The 17,736-nt window shown below is 41.1% G+C and overlaps 1 protein-coding gene across 1 annotated transcript in view; it reads left to right on the forward strand.

Moving 5' to 3' along the window:
* The window catches only part of LOC122804788 (protein mono-ADP-ribosyltransferase PARP14-like), a gene marked incomplete in the record, with an annotated part of 1,493,437 nt that overhangs the window by 729,799 nt on the left and 745,902 nt on the right, over positions 1 to 17,736 (forward strand). Inside the window, 1 exon segment of the mRNA XM_044074882.1 lies at positions 6,258 to 6,401. Within this exon segment, the coding sequence (XP_043930817.1) occupies positions 6,258 to 6,401 (144 nt within the window).

Here is a 17,736-nt window from a genome sequence, read left to right on the forward strand (position 1 = left end):
GTTGAGGCGAATAAGGGAGTTTTTCCAGTCTTGGGACTTCACCTTTTTCTGGAACAGTTTCTTCCTTCTGTTGTAGAGTTTATTAATGGCAGGGGACCACCAGATTGGCTTCCTTTTTTTGGAGGAGAGCATCTTGGTTCTGTTGGATATGGCTAGTTCCATGCATTTATGTATGTGTTCGTACGGTCCATTGGTGTATGATTCGGCAATCATGCATCTATTTTCCATTGACATGGGTGCTGTGAATTTAGCCACCTCTCCTTTTAGGAGCCCAAAGTCAGCTTTGGAGAAGTTTTTCATGGTGGTTACCTCAGTGGGGGTGGGTGAGATGTATATTTCCATGGGGGTCGGATCTAACCGGGGAGGAATTGAAGATTGGTGTATATCAATGATTGCCCATGTTTGTAATAACCAGGTCAAGGATGTTGCATCCTCTAGTGGGGGTAAGAATGAGCTGGTCCAGGGCATTGGAATTGATGATGTCCGGGAAGCAGTGGGCCAGTGTATTGGTGCATGAGTAGTTTTTCCCAGTTGATGGAGGGGTAGCTGAAGTCACCTTGTATGAGAGAGTTGGGTTAGACCCTAATAGTTTCCAGGGTGCTTAGGAATGTGGAGTGAGAGTCTTGGGACATGGTTCTGGGCCTATAGCAGGCTATGACCTTAATCGCCATCTTACCCAATGTTACTTGTACCTGAAGTATCTCAGATGCGTTATGCTGGGCTACTAGTCTGGAAGTGTGCATATCCTTTATGAATATGGAGACACCACCACAATTGAAGCTTTGGTCCATGTTCTGGGGCAGAAAGGTGTGGAATGAGTTATAGCCTGGTAGCACAGGGGTGCTTTTTGCTGCTTTAAACCAGGTCTCCATTAAGCACAAATGTCAATGTTTTCCATTTTGAGGAGTGCTTCAAGCAAGTGCATCTTGAGATTTAGACTTCTAGTGTTGAGCAGCATGACCTTCAGATTGCATTTATTTGTAGCTGTTACAGTGATTTGGTCTTTTGAACATTGCCTAAAAAGGCACTATAGGGGTGGCAAGAACCTTAGGTAGTATCCAGAAACCCAGGGGCGACAGACGCAGGCCATCTCTGGCAAAGCATTGAGGTCTGTCAATCATGTCATCCCAAGGAGACAGATACTGTATCCCCTTAGAATGACACCAGAAACTTGGCCAATTGTTGAAGTCAATCATTTTCTGCTTATACTGCAGTATTATTTTAGCCAAAGATAGGATTCTGCTCAGAGCTAGGGTCATACATGCCTGGCCCAAATAATCCGAGAGCTCTTCCATGTCTCTCTTCATGTAGTCCAGGGAGGTGCATCTCAGGTCATTCATACCCACATGGACAGTGACAGAGTCATACTTGTACTTGATGTGGAGTGACCTGAGTTCATGTGTTATGTGTCGGATTCTGGCACCTGATAGACAGCTGACTGTTACCTTCTCCTTATTCAACCTAGTGAGTAGGACGTCAGTGTGCCTCACTATTGAGTTACCTATGATTAGTGTATTGGTCAAGCTGTTTTGCCTTAGGTTGATGGGCACACTGTGTAGGTGAGCTGTGTGTCTTGTAGTTTGTGCTGTGTTGCGGTGGTTGAGTGAGTTTCTGGCTTGGATGTCTGCTGTTTGGTTAGATTTCTATTGAGAGCCTCCGCAAAGATGGTTGTGTCATTTGTGTTTTTATGTGAGAGCTGTGATGTTGGGTGTTCTGGAGGGTTATGTGTTGCATGTATTGTGGTGCAGGTGTTGACCTTCTCCTCTTGACCAGCTTATTCTGGTCATGGCTTGAGAGTGCATGTTTTCCAATTTGGATATACAAGTGCATCTCTCACAAGTCTGAGTGTTGGTAGGTAAGAGGAGAGGGTTGTCTGTGTACATGAGGCAATTGCTACATTGCCTTGGAATGCCCAAGTTCACCAGGTTAATATGAGAAAGCACAGGGAACTGACTTTTATACATGCCAAGAGGGATGGTCATTAATGTGAAGTACTGGAGTGGTTAACTTATATAGTCCTTTTACAAGAAAAATGTCACTCAAGGTGTCTGAGTCTGTACAGAGCACTGCCAAACACTTGAGGGGAAACTAATACGTAGACCCTGAAAATTTAAGGATGAAGTATTTAGGCAGATGTTCTAAAGTTAGAAAGAAATCAAGCAGTACTTACTGAAAAATAAAGAATTAGTTTGTCAAGAATGATGAAAAGGGGGGAGTCACATGAATGGCTACTGCGTGGGTACTACTAGTGCTGGTCTCACCACAGCTTCACTCTGTTGGGATACAATATGCCTTTGCTTCTTCTCTCACTAGAAGCAAAATGTTAGCACCAATCCAAAGAAGAGAAGCAGGCCACGTCCTGTTTGGTGATCCACAGTCTTGTCCCAGATGATGCAAGGGTCTGCAGGCTTGTAGCCTTTTTCTAGTAGATGCCTCGAATAGCAACCAGACCAATCAGGTACGTTAAGCAAAGACACTCAATCGCTAACCAGAAAGAGTCAGGAATCAATGCCCTCTGCTCCTACTCTCACCAGGATCAGAATATAAGCACAGATTCCAAGCTGTCACCTATAAAGCAGTTATTAGGTGATCAGCAGTCTCCAGGAAATAATGTAACTGCACTCCTTCTCTCACCAGGAGAAAACAGAAGCACTAATCCCAATATGACTACTGAGAGGCAGACTATGGGCTCTCCAATATCTGGTGGTCTTGCAATATATGCTTAAAGGTAAGATGAAAAAATGGTTTATCCTAAACACAGCAGTGTGCATTAGAGAAGTTAGATGTGAAAGTAGTTAACTTAGGTTTTACCTGTCTAAAAGTTAAGTTTTAGTGGAGAGTCACTATTTTTAAAACAGCAAGATAGATTGAAAGTGGGTGGTCACTTTTATATTCTGGTACTATGGAATACAGTTGAATGGCCAATAAATTTAAATGGTTGAAGGGGAGTGATTTCGCAAAATGATAATTTTGTGCTTACTCACACCAGCCGGAAAAAGCAGAGAGGAAATGAGATGTATGATCAAATTGACATAAGGGGCAGGCAACTAGAAAGACAGTGGTGTTTAAGAACACAACAGTAACTGGGTGGGAAGGTGGGAACATTTTCTGTCTGACTCAAGAGACAGAGCTGTGTTCTCTTCTCAAGTTTTAATCTTCTTTCAGCTTTTTCCCGGTTAGGGGTCGCCACAGCGGATCACCTTGTCCGCTCATGATTGGCAGTGGAGTTTTACGGTGTTGAGTTGCCAGCCCAGCGCCCAACCTTCCACAGAAGGCACACACATGCACATACTCACACCTAGGGCCAATTTAGAGTGTCCAATCCACCTGCAGCATGTCTTTGGGATGTGGGAGGAAACCGGAGCACCCGGAGGAAACCCACGCAACCACAGGGAGGACATGCAGACTCCAAACAGAAGGCATCCCAGCCGAGGATCGAACCAGAGAACCTCTTGCTGTGAGGTGGCAATGCTAACCACTGCACCACCGTGGCCGCCCTCTTTTCAAGTTTTAATATGCAGTTAAAAGCAGAATACAAGTAAAACACAGTATACAAAATAATAAAAGGCAATAAAGTAAAACAAAATACAACAAATAAATAGCAAACTAAACTTTCCCTCACAGCAAACTGTAGCAGAGTCTAGGTAAGCCTTTCCAGTAAAGCCAGATACCCTTGATCTAAGAGCATACCTCTCAGCTGTACATATTTTGTAGGATGCCCACATATTTGCCACGTTTTCGGTCTGTTTCCCATTAAAAAGGTGTGCTTTGACAAATCACTGGATGATATAAAGCTTAGTCACTAAATAATGACATGCATTTGGGTTTCAGATTTCATATCCTTCAGAAAATACATGCTAACATAAATCCTGTTCTTCTAGCAACTTTATAATACGGGCAATATTTAAAATGTGTTCCTATTTCTTAGCATCTCCCCATTATGGCAGGGTTTGTCCAGATTTATTGTGCTAAGAGGTTAATGGGTACATCTAAGAGGTATGTACATAAAACTACTGCTGCTGCCAGGGACCATTCTCTGTCCACTATGTTTCTCGCACATTTCCAGGGCATTGTTTTTTTGTTTTTACACTTCAGTCTCTCTCTCTCTCTCTCCTACACACAGACACACACAGTCGCTCAGCTTTCATGCACACATTCACTCGCACATACAGACAGAAACAGAAACACACACCTTTCTGTTTCACTCAATCGATCTCTCTCTTACTCTCATACATGCATACACTCTCAGACTCGTGCTTTATTTTAATTTTCTTTTTTTAATTTTACACTCAATAAACAACAAAAGTGCTGTTTAACGAGTGTAAAATAATGGCTAACTTACTCTCACTTTCACTGACATGCTCACATACACACACCTTTTTTATTTGTCTTCTTTTTTATATATTTTACACTTGCTAAACAGCAAAAGTGCTGCTTAGCGAGCATAAAATAATGACGACTCTTCTGTTTTCTCAGTCCAAGCTCCATGTCTTAAATGATGTCTTTTTATGGGCGCTGTAGTCTTCTTTCATGTTGTTCCCTTTTTTTACTCATGTACTGCACATGTGTATAGGACTATCTTTCCCATGCTTATACAGTACATCAGTGCCATTCAGGAGAAGCAACTGAGAAAATATTTTTTTTTTCCTGTCATTATAACCTGTTAATGCAAGAAACAAAGACAGAGCTCATAATAATAAGGGACAAAAGGTCCAAAATGTTGCACTTATAAACTTTGAAAGTTTGTGGAATAAGAGGTTTTGTGTTAGAGCACATTCTTTTAAAGGATATGAAGGTGGCTGTGGTGGTGCAGGGGTTAGCGTTGCTGCCTCACAGCAAAAGGTTCTCTGGTTCAGTTCTCGGCTGGGATGGCTTATATGCGGAGTCTGCATGTCCTCGCTGTGGTTGTGTGGGTTTCCTCTGGGTGCTTTGGTTTCCTCCCACATCCCAAAGACTTAACTGTAGTTGGATCGGGCACTCTAATTTGGCCCTAGGTGTGAATGTGTGCATGTATGTGCCTTCTGTGGAAGGTTGGGCGCCGAGTCGGCAACTCGACACCATAAAACTCCACTGCCAATCATTCTGCAGACTATTGTTCTGCTGTGGTGACTCCTAACTGGGAAAAGCCAAAAGGAGAAGAAGAAAGCTAAACCTCAAATGGTCTGACATTAATACTTCAATCCATAGTGGGCTGCTAGAACACTACAATTTTTGAGGAAACTGAGGTTTTAGTAGGGACAGCACAGAAATACAAGGAAAATCAGGTACTTTTCTGTTTCTTTAGTTTTGCAGAACGGATCTAATTTTTCTTTTATTTTACTGTTTCCTAAGTATATGCCAATGTAAAGTCTGGCTGCTCAATGATACTTCAGTGGCCTGACTTTTTTTCTACTGGTATATACTTGATTTTCAGTGGGCATGCTGTCTGGGCTGTCCAATCAGCATGCTCATTTATGAATAGCAATGAGCCATTATTGTATAATTTTGGATAGTCTTCTGTGAACTGGTTGTTTCACTTGGTGTACTTATGGTAGTTTTTCTCCTTGGCTTTATTTATTTTTGTTTTTCATTTCTTTATATAGTACTTATTGTGTCTCTTCTTTCATTCATGTATTATTTTTGTTTTTACTTGCTTTTCAGTGGTATTATTTGTGGTTTTTCTATACTGCATTTTTTTGTGTATATTACTGTTTTTGGCTTTGCGCAAGTATTCGTCATGACATACTTGCTCATTGTGAATCTACAATGAATATTTGTGTGGGTGTAGATGTATGTATATACATGTGTGTATATGTATGTAATTTGTCACCTTTGTTTCTTTGTTATAGCAAGCAATCCCTTGTATGTTTTAAACTTTTCATCTCAAAGTTGCTATGAAAGTATTTGTGATGATGCTTTGTGTAGTAACATGTTGAACTGTAGTCTGCCCTGCTGCTGTTCTTCGTGTGGATTGGTATGGTTTTCCTATAGTCATCATCTTTGACTTGAATGATCCATTACCTTGTTTTGCTTTAAATGGTTGTGCAAGTTTAAAGCTAAAGTTTTCCATTTTAGTATGTTTTAGACTTAATATAGTTTTATTTGTAGAATTTTGTTTAGTGTAACTAAATCTTTTATAGTTATTTTTTTAACTGTTTTTTTTCTTTCTGTACTCTTATTTAGACACACACACGCGCGTACATGCATTCAAAAAAGTACAGTTGAACTGTGACTTACAAATAAACACACAGGTTGTTCTTGATTTTTTCTCTTTTTAGGAAATCCCGCTGTACAGAGTATGTCATCACCGGATCAGATCAAGCTGTATGATGTGGAGGTAACGGTGAAGAAAGGAGACATTACTAAAGAAGTCGTGAAAGCTATTGTAAACACAACAAATACAACTCTAAGTTTACAAACCGGTATGTTATAACTACTCATCTCATCAAAATTGTAGTCAGTGAGATTCAATCCCTTAAAATTAAAAGATGAATGGGTTTGGTGGTGCAGCGAACCCCCACCCCCCAATATGGAGGCTGTATCCCATTCACACCCTTACTTAATATCTCAGAGGTTTCACTAATCTGGAGGAAAGGAGTAGAAATAAGGAAATTTTACTTAGCTGTCATTAGGCCAATCATTGAATATAATACAGCTATTTGTCACCTTTATTTATGCAGTTGCCCTTGCTTCACCTAGTGCAATCTACAGATGCCATATCAAGCTACATGGCTTTGTGCTAGGAACAGAAAGGTGTATAGGGGAGTGTAGTTGCCATTGACTGACACTGTAGCTTTTAAGTTAAATTTAGTATGCAAGCTAGTAGAACAATTACTATTTTTGTTGCTTTATTGCTAACTTGCATAAAATTGCAAAATGAATTGGGTACAAGCAGCTTCCATTGTGCTCCAAATTCTTGTTTTCTAGCAAAAGGCTTTAATTTACTTTTACTGAGTCACTTTGTTAGCTCAAATAAAATGGCATTCTCTTTTCCTTAATAGTAAGTTATGTTAAATTATTTTGATATCAAAAAAGTGTTTATACTTTTGCTTTCCTGCTAGCTGGAATCCTTTACTCCCCTTTAAGCCAGCTGTGTAATGTTATTGGCTCCTTTTTTCATTATGAATTTTGTTTACATCTGCACGCACATGCACACAGATTGTAGACAAAAAAAAATACAACAAAAAATTTTGTTATAAAATTATCTGTAAATATTAACCATAGACACAAGGAACACAAAATGGATACACACCACACTGCCAGTCTTCCTAGATCCAGATATGTATAATCATAATGTGATAACATGATGATGTGAATTTGGGAAGCAGAAAGTAGTGCAAACTTTATGCTGGCAGCAGCCTGGAACTTTTAAAGTGTTAGTTTTTCATGAAATTAACAGCTGGAACTAAAAGAAAGACTTTAGGAAAAGTTTTAATCCTGGAATGAGGCAGGCAGCTGCTACGTTTGCCCACAAGAGCAGATATGAAGAAGCAGTGTACTTGATATTAAAATGATATTTTTGAGGAAGTGGCCTTTTCCATGATTAGTAGCAGTAGTTTAATTTTTTAGCTCTGTTTCAGAGACATGCTCTTTCTACTAATTGTCAACATCAGGCAGGAGGTATGGAAGTATATTTCACTTCACTTAACCTGTATACTTGGGGGTGGGCAGGCAATGGCCATAATAAGTCAGTCTCATTTTTGCTTGCTTCCCAAGTCTGTGCCAAGCATTGTATCCACCCCTCACACAAATAAAATTGCCTGCCTAGCTTTTTCTGTGTTTCCTCTGTTGGTGTTATAACAACAAAAGTATACAATACCAGCCCTTTAAGGAAGGGTGAGATGGGGGGAAAAAACATACAGTTCTTCCTTCCTCTGGACTGTCTCTTGGACTCCTAAGCAGTTACTCAAACACAGGTGACCTACATCTCATTCTGATGCCTTTCCCTTTGATCGTTGGCTGACTACATAGTCATCCAGTTCAGCTGTATGCATTTGCAAAACCTACGGATGCTGTTATCTCATTTTGTTTTACTGAATTGTACTATATTTCTAAAACAACGTTTTTTAGTATTGTTTCACCCTTGTTTTTTTGCAAGGTTATATCTCTAAACTAGATTTTCAAATTAATGCAACCCCTCTATCTTGACAATTTCTTGGAAGATATGCTGTAAGGTGTAATCTTTAGTAACAATTTGTTTTGTTTTCCAATGGTAGCTCATGAAATACAACCATTCACCATTAAGAGCAGAAATGTTCTGTTGTGTGTAAATATAATACAACTGTATTATATTTGCTGGGTGACAAAGGCAATAACATACATTTTAAATGCTTTGATCATGCAACTTCATTCCTTCCTTCCCCACATGGCTTATGGCTTCCTGAATGATTCCATAAATGTCCTTTCCAGAACTAATTTTGATAGTAATTTCACAGGTCAACAACACTATCCGCAAAGTATTACTTTCAAAGATGCAAAGAGAGATTTATTTATGAAAGGTAATGTAGGACTCCTTTTTCAAAGTACTGGTGTGTCTGCATCAAAATTACACAGAGTGGATGCTTGCTTAGAGTGGCTGACAGTGCCACGATCATAGTTTGAGGAATTAGTCTTCCATTATCAGTGAGAAAGTCATAGATAATTGCGTTTTAACCTTCGCTGAGGCTGTATTGTCCTGTGGCAAGAGCCTTCAAAGATGTATCATCACAAGAAGGGCTAGATTGATGGAATTTTAGCATTTTTTCTCTTTTCTAGAGTTGCTACAATTTTTGAAGGTTTTGACCCTGATTTATTAACTTGTGTCCAGCAAAAAACACCGTCAGACTGAGATTCTGTGTTTTAGTAGTTGTGACAGGGACATACTGCATTTATTTAGTAGACTTGACTGCGCATTCCAGATTACAACAGCACATGAGAAAGGCATTAGCCATAAATGGTATGAATCTTCACCTTCTAAAAGTTAGGCTGGATTATGACTGATATTGGTGAGTAGATGTCCATCTACTACTATGAAGCTGCTGCTGGTAAAGATGTTCTTGTACGGTAAGTACCTCACATGATTGCACTTCATTCAGTAGATACTGTGGCAGATATGAAAGTAAGACAGCTGCTAGGGAATGATATTCTCACTGATGTGATTCTCTTAGTAAATTATAAACTCTTGTCATTAAATGCACAGAACAGTGCTTACAAGGTTGTGACTATACATATGCAAACACATGTTTTATCTTCCTTTCATGTCCCATAAGAGGTTTGCATCCCTTATACCTATTCACCTATGAAGCTGGCATCACTCAGATAAAGAACAACCAAATAATTTTGCAAGGAGCAAGTGCAATGGGCCAAAAAAGTATAAAAGACAAAAAAATGGCCAGCACAAAAAAAGAGAAAATAGTGTAAATTACATCCACATTAATCAAAGTACTTTTAAAGATATGTGCCACCAGTCACATCTATCCTTCATGAATAATTAATACATGGTATTAAAGGGATACAATAAAAATATGTAAAAAATAGTTTTATAGAAAAACATACTACTACAAAAAGCATCCTGGTACACAGAATATAATCTAGATATGCATACATATTGCTCAAAATATTAAGTGCACCTACCAAAAACTGTTTTACCAAATTCTTGTTTAAATCAAGTGAAAAAAAAGCCCCCAGTTTAGCAATCCATGTACATTCCATTCACAGAAACATAATGTGCTAATATCATGTTCCAATTTCCATTGATTTTTGACATTAGTAGTACCCCCAAAACACACTATTAGCTTTTTTGATTATGCATAGTACATAATACTCATCATTTTTTCAAAACACACTAGTGTCTAAAATATATCTTAACGTGTAAATATTTAATGTTGAATATACATAAAAAAACATAGATATATTAAAGATGTTCATTTAAACCAGGTGGAAAGAGACCACCCAGTTTTATAATCCATGTACGTTCCGTGGTATTAAGAATGTTGTGCCAATCCGCCTTAATGTTTTTATTCCCCTAATCCTATCTATAATAGTAAACTTGAACTTAGCTGTTGGATGTTGTACAGAATGCTTATATAAAGCATTCAACATATTTTATTTCTAATTGCACTCATATGTTCAGAAATCCGCAACTTAATTGCCGAGATGTTTGGCCAGCATAAAAGGATGAACAAATGCAGGTTGTAAAATATATCCCAATCAGAGTTGCAGTTAGCCAGAATGTTAATGTGGAAAATTTTAGAGGTGTTTTTGCTGGTAAACTCATACATTTTGTTAATGCATTTACAAAAAGTACAATGGCCACAAGGAATAGAACCCAAAAGTGCCCTGCCTTCAAGAGTACCTTGTTTGGCTATAAACATTTTGAAGCCATGTTTATGCTGGTTCAAAAACCACCTAGTGTAATTCCTCTGCTGAAAGTGAATTGGCATCCGTCTCCCAACATGTTCATAGGTTCATACTAGGCTATCTGCCCTAGGGCATTTATAAGCCTAGCCAGAGTGTGTGTGGCTTTCGCCACCCCTTGGAATGAGAATACTGTGCCCATTTAGGCTTTAGTTTACTGTGCCTCTGTCTAGTAGTGACACACAGATGACCCCTGGGGTAAACCTACGATCTCCCATCCACTCATCAAGATTTCTCTTGAAGAGAGTCAGTGAGGGGCTCTGCCTAACATGGACTGGGATTCTGTTCCAGAGTGTAGGGAGTCTCTGGGTTATGAATCTGTCCCTCCAGCACGTCCTATTTATTTCTGTGTTGAGGTTCAAATCTCTCGCTCTCGTGGCTCTGGATTTCCTGAGGTGGAGCATGTCCATTAATTCCGGATTGGACATGGCCTTGTACATCAGGCATAGATCGCCTCTGAGTAGGCGGTATGCGACTGAATAGAGCTGGAGTTTCTTCAGCCGGGCAACATATGACATATGTTTGAGACCCTTGATCCTCTTGGTGAGGTAATTTTGGGGTCTTTCTAACTGCTGCAGGTGTCTGGTAAGGTAATCCCAAATGGGGCATTGTACTCAATTATGGGCCTGATAAGGGAAGAATATAGGGGCACAATGACCTCTCTTGATCTAGATGTGAATCCTTTCATGATAAGGTGGGCAATATAGAAGGTCTTCCTAACTACTTTGGCAATGTGAGTGTCAAATGAGAGGTTACTGTCAACTTTGGGTCCCTAGGTCCCTGATTACTTCTTCCATACTTAATGGATTACCACCTATGTGGTAATTTGTGGGTACTTTGTTTTTCCCAAAGGGTATGACTGTACATTGTTTTGGCGTTCAGTTTAAGGCCATGGCTCTGGCACCAGTTATCTATTTCTATGAGGGCTTTCTGAAGGATGCTTGTGTCCACTGGAGTATCAATTATGGTGCCCAGTTTGCAGTCCTCTGCGAACTTTGTCAGCCACAGTCCTCCTATGTTAGCTTGCACCTCAGAAAAATAAATGCCGAACAAGAGGGGTCCCAGAACCGAGCCCTGTGGGACACCGCTTGTGACTGGCTTAGAGTCTGATATGGCTCCATCAATTCTGACCTTGTGGGTTCTGTCCTTGAGCCAGTTTGCAGCCCATCTTATGACATATGGGTTTACATTTAAGCTGGTGAGCTTGTCTATGATGCCCGAGTGGGGTATAGTGTCGAAGGCTTTTGCAAGGTCAAGGTAGGCTGTGTTAACTGCCTTACCCTCATCAATGGCCTTAGTGGCTGTTTCAAAAAAGTCGACCAGGTTCAAAAGGCAGGATCTGCCCTTGACGAAGCCGACTTGGTTGGGATCCAGTGTCTGTAGGTCCCCAATGTCTTTGTTTGAGTTCCATAATGATCCTCTCCATAGCTTTGCTGATCAGGCTCGTCAAGCTTATGGAGCGGTAATTTCCAGGGTCCGTAGAAGCACCTCCTTTGTGGAGTTGGGACCACTGTTGCTGTACGCCATTCTTTGGGCACGTATCCTGTAGTAAGGCTAAGATTAAACAGCAGCCTTATGTGCGGGTTTAGTTCCTCTTGGAGTTCATGTAGCACGCAACCTGTGACACCGTCTGGTCCCATTGATGCTGTGTTTTTAGCTTTGGAGAGGGCGGCTCTCACCTGGGCATCTGAGATGTCAGGGAGGCTACACTGTGCTGGGATAGATATTTGTCCTTTGGGGGGGGGGGGATTTGCACTGAACCTGTCTGCCAGTATGTTGGCAATGTCTGTGGGTTCAGTGTATTTTTTTGTCATTTTGGACTAACTCTGAGCATATTTGAGAGTTTCCACCCAGGTTTCTAACATAACTAAAGAAAGCCTTGTGATTGTCTTTAGTGTCTTTTGTGATTTTTCTCTCAAAGTTGGCCTTGGGTGATTTTATGAGTGATCGTAGTTTTTTGCTAGTACTGATCAGAGATGCCTTCCCTTTTAGGGATTTTGCTCTGTCATGTAGTAGCTTCCTCCTCTTGTTGTAAAGCTTATTGATGGCTGGGGTCCAACAGACAGGACGCCTGCCTTTGGGGGAATGGGTCTTGGTTTTATTTGGGATTGCATGATCCATGCATTCTTGAGGGTGTCTGTAGAAAGCGTTTATAAAGGATTCAGCGGTGTGGGCTGTGGTTTCCACTGGCCCAGGGGCATTGAAGGATACCACTTCAGTCTTAAGAAGTGTGAAGTCAGCTTTTGAGAAATTCTTCACTGTGGTCTTCTGTGCTGGGGGTGGGGGTGGGATGTGGCTTTCCAGTGAGATTAATTTATGGTCTGATCTCACCAATGAGGGGTATACTTCCGGTGTGGAGCATTGTGTCCCGATGTTTGTGATCAGGTCTAATATATTATCTCCTCTTGTGGGAATGGTGACTAGTTGTTCCATCGCATTTGAGTTTATGAATTCTAGGAACCTTTGGGCTAGGGTGTTGGGGCTTGAGTAATGCTCCCAGTCTATGTTTGGGTAGTTGAAGTCTCCCAATATGATGGCATTTGGAGAGACATTCATACTCTCCAGTGTCTTCAGGAAGGCTGAGTGAGGTTCCTGAGTTTGAGAGGGTGGTCTGTAGCATGCTACAAACTGTAGGGCAGTTTTGCCTATGGTTAGTTGCACATGGATGGTCTCCGATGCTTCGTGCATTACCACTAACCTGGAGGTGTGGGTATCTTTGAATATGGATACTCCCCCTCCTTTTGTGGTTCGGTCCAAGTTTTGGGGCCGAAAAGCATGATATGAGGTATAACCTGGTAGTGCTGGGGTGCTCTCAGGAGCCTTGAACCAGGTTTCAGTCACTGCACAGACATTGATGCTCTCCATACTGAGGAGGGTTTTGAGTGCATGCATCTTGAGGTTTAGACTTCTGGCGTTGAGCAGCATTACCCTTAGTTTTTTTCCACTTGTGTTTTCTAGGGAGGTGGGTTTGTCTTTTGAGCCTAGTCTAAAAAAGGCACTATGGGGGTGGCAAGAGCCTTGGCCAATATCCGGAAGCCCAGGGGTGACAGGTGCAAGCCATCCCTTGCGAAGCAGCGTGGCTTGTCAAGCATGTCATCCCAAGCAGACAGACATTGGATCCCCTTAGAATGACACCAGTAATTAAGCCAATTGTTAAAGCTGATCACTTTGTCTTTGTACTGTGGCATCATTCTTGGTGAGGGTAAGATGCTGGTCAGGGTCATACCGGCCTGGGCTACATAATCAGAGAGCTCCTCTATGTCTCTTTTCATGTAGTCCAGGGAGGTACGTCTCGGGTCATTCACACCAGCATGGACAATGACTGAGTCATATTTGTACTTGCTTTGGAGTGACCTGAGTGCTTGTGTTATGTGGCGGATTCTAGCGCCCGACAGGCAGCTTACTGTAATCCTTTCCTTGTTCAGTCTGGTGAGAGGGACGTCAGTGTGTCTGACTATGGAGTCACCTATTACAAGTGCATCAGGCATGTTGTTTGGCCTTAAGGGCTGTGACTGTTTGGCACACTGACTTTGTGAACTATGTGTTGCATGTGTTATGTTTTGACGTAGTGGTTGCTTGGATGTCTGCTTTGGAGGCCTCTGTTGTTTTGGTAGATTTTTATTTAGAGCCTCCGAGTATGTTTTTGTGTTTGTGTTTGGTTTGCAGTTGTGATAGGTCTATGTGAGACTGGGTTTGTGGTGTGTGTGGTTACCTTCTCCTCCTGACTGGTTTTGCCAGTACTGAGTCAAGAGAGCTCAGCCTCCAGTTTGGTTATGTAGTTGCATCTCTCACATATATATGTATTTGTTGGGAGGAGGAGAGGGTTGTCTGTGTGCATGAGGCAGTTGCAACATTGCCTCAAGATTCCCAGATTCACCAGTTGAACTGGAGAGGACGCCAGTAATTGACCCCTCGACATGCTAGAATAGTGTAAAGGATTGCTGTGTAACGGAGTCAGAAAGGACCTATAGGGAAATGGGTACTCAGGGGGGATTGTAGGTGGATGTAGTGCTTTCTTTTTGTTTGAGTGCTTTACTTGTATAAAATGCTTTTAGGAGCAAGTGCTGGACTTTTCAGATAGAGAATAGACTGTTTAGATTGAAAGTAGAACAGTTCTAAGGGAAAAATTGAAGAGCACACTTAGCGGAGCCAGAAATAGTTTAAACTTGATTAACGGGAGCTGCCTGATGCTGTGCTATGCGCAACTTTGCGCAAAAGCGGGCTTTATAGCAGGGGGTTAGAAAGAGCTAGGAAATGACCAATAAACTACAAGTTGCTGGGCTGGAACCCAGATAGACTGCTCAGTGCTCCCCACTCCCACTGGTGAACAAAGAAGCTTCCTCCTATCCAAATAAGGATATGGACAACACAGGAACTATGACACAGCCCAGAGTTCAGCAAAATCTGAAGACTGGACTATTCTAGTTCAGTAAAGGTGGGAAAACAAGGATTTTTTTTTTCACAAACAGATAAAAAATAGATACAGTAACAAACAGTAAATGCTTTAAATCGGCTAGCACACTTGAGTGTGTAGCCTACCAATTAATTTAAATAAAAACAAACTTTTAAAGTGCAAAACAGTTCAAAACAAACAGAAATACAGTGAATCAACTTGCAGAGCTAGTCAAGTAATAAATATTCGCTTTTTAGGCAAAATACAGCAGTCGAAAATAGAAAGCCAGAAAAATGAAAGATGCTCATCTGCCAAAAGAATATTCCAATGTTTTTGTATCAAAATAATGAATCTATTAGTATTACTGGCATATGTGGTAACAAGCCTGATCCCTTCATCATGACAATCTTGTTTATATTTTAGTAATTGACTACGATCCTGGGTAAATGCAAATGTGCTCATCAAGCGACTTGATTTCGGTCATATCCTGTTACAAAATCTATCAATAAGGTGTAAAGTCTCTGGCTTTTAAAATTAGTTGTATTAGAGCAGATGCGACGTAGCCTGAGAAACTGGAATTTGGGAATATTACATATGTGTTTAGGATGGCAACTAGAAGAAAGTAATAAATTATTCGAGCTAAATTCTTTGCTATGAATATCAGTGGACAGGGTACCATCATCCAAAAGGGTTATTTGGACATCCAAAAAAGAAATGCACTTGGTTTCAAAATGAACTGCAAATTAAATACCCCACTTGTTTTCATTGAGATATTCAATGAATTCCTTAAGATAGTCTTTATATCTAAGTAATGATACTGTATGTGCACAGTTCATCAAGTTTACAGTCCACCCTGTAATGACTCCAGTGAAATGCATTAGCATTTCTGACCCACTTTTTTTTTTTTTTTGTGACTGCCAGTTTAAATAAAAGTGAATATAAAGACTCTGAATCTAGCATTCCATACAGCAAGCAGTTAAAGCCAAATAGGGCTGAGTGTTTCCACCCTTGGCTGAGTGGCATGTGTCTACTTTTAATGCAAAAAATCCTTCATTTACTAGTATGTTTTGCTACGTATCACGTCTGCTGTCTTGAAAGTTAATGGTTTGTTTCGTCATATTTAACAATGTAAAAGGATCGAGTAAGAAGGCTTTGCGTTTTCTGAATGTGTAATACTCTGACTGTCTGCTACTTTCTTCTTTCCCAGTCTAAATGTCTGTTTTAACCAATGTCATTTGTGGTTAAGAGGATGAACCAAAGAGATTGACACATGACTCAGCTAGCAGGGGAGAAGATACATTAGCTTTGTATGCAGTAAATACCTTGGTGGTTCTGTGGGGGTTTTACTTTTAATCCAGTATTCAAGTTTACTACATATGCCACTGAGGGAACGAGTGCTATGTGAGACACTTGTCTAACATATGCTTCTATTAATCTACTACCAATGACACATTGCTTAATAATTTAAAATGCACTGCCCATTTCTATATGCCTGGTGTAGTCATGTTGCCTCGAGTATGAGTCTTCAGCATTCTAGATCGGGTTGCCTCCCACCAATTGATGTGCAAACTGGAATGAGCTTTTCAAACCCACTCTCCACAGCTGCCTTTTCATAGGTTCATAGGTTCATACTAGGCTATCTGCCCAAGGGCATTTATAAGCCTAGCCCAGAGTTTTGTGGCTTTCGCCACCCCTTTAGTTTGAAGAAAACTATGCCCATTATTTTGCTGTGCCTCTGTCAAGCAGTGACACTGAGGTAATCCCTGGGGTATATCTGCGATTTCCCATACATTGGTCAAGATTTCTCTTGAACAAGGCCAGCGAGGTGCTCTGCCTCACATGTACCGGGATTTTATTCCACAGCATAGGGAGTCTCTGGGTGATGAATCTGTCCATCCAGCACGTCCTATTAATAACCGTGTCAAGGTTTAAGTCTCCCGCCCTTGTAGTTCTGAGGGATCTAGATTTTTTGAGGTGAAGCATGTTCATCAAATCTGGGTTTGACATGGCCTTGTATGTCAGGCACAGGTCACCTCTGAGCAAGCGGTAAGCGACTGAATAGAGCTGGAGTTCTTTCAGTCGGGCAGCATAAGACATATTTTTGAGGCCCTTTATCCTTTTGGTGAGGAACTTTTGGGGCCTTTCCAGCTGCTGCAGGTGTCGGGTCAGATACATTCCGAATGGGGCATTGTACTCGATCATTGGTCTGATGAGTGATGAGTACAGGGGGACGATGACCTCCCTTGATCTAGATGTGAATCCCTTCATGATCAGGTGGGCAATGTAGAAGGTCTTCCTAACTACTTTAGCAACGTGAGTGTCAAACGAAAGGTTACTGTCAACCTGGGTCCCCAGATCCCTGATAATTTCTTCTGTGCTCAGTGGATTGCCACCTATATGGTAGCTAGGGGTAACCTTGTTTTTCCCGAAGGGTATGACTATGCATTTCTTGGCGTTTAACTTTAGGCCATGGCATTGGCACCAGTTATCCGTTTCTGTGAGACCCTTCTGAAGGATATCTGTGTCAGATGTGTTTTCGACTATGGCACCCAGTTTGCAGTCATCTGCAAACTTTGTCAGCCATAGCCCTCCTGTGTTTACTTGTACTTCAGAAAAGTAGATGCCGAACAAGAGTGGGCCCAGGACTGAGCCCTGTGGGACACCACTTGTGACAGGCTTTGAGTCTGACATGGCACCAGCAACTCTGACCCTGTGGGTTCTGTCACTTAGCCAGTTTGCAACCCATCTTGTGATGTATGGGTTTGCATTTAAGCTGATGAGTTTTTCAATGATACCTGAGTGGGGTATTGTGTCGAAAGCCTTTGCCAGGTCGAGGTAGGCTGTATGGACTGCCTTTCCCTCATCAGTGGCCTTGGTGACTGTTTCGAAAAAGTCAACCAAGTTTAAAAGGCATGATCTGCCTTTGACAAAGCCAAACTGGGTTGGATCCAAAGTCTGCAAGTTCTCTA

Source organism: Protopterus annectens, chromosome 6.part0 (assembly GCF_019279795.1).
Source record: "Protopterus annectens isolate FY-2018-M chromosome 6.part0, PAN1.0, whole genome shotgun sequence".
NCBI classification, from domain to species: Eukaryota; Metazoa; Chordata; order Ceratodontiformes; family Protopteridae; genus Protopterus; species Protopterus annectens.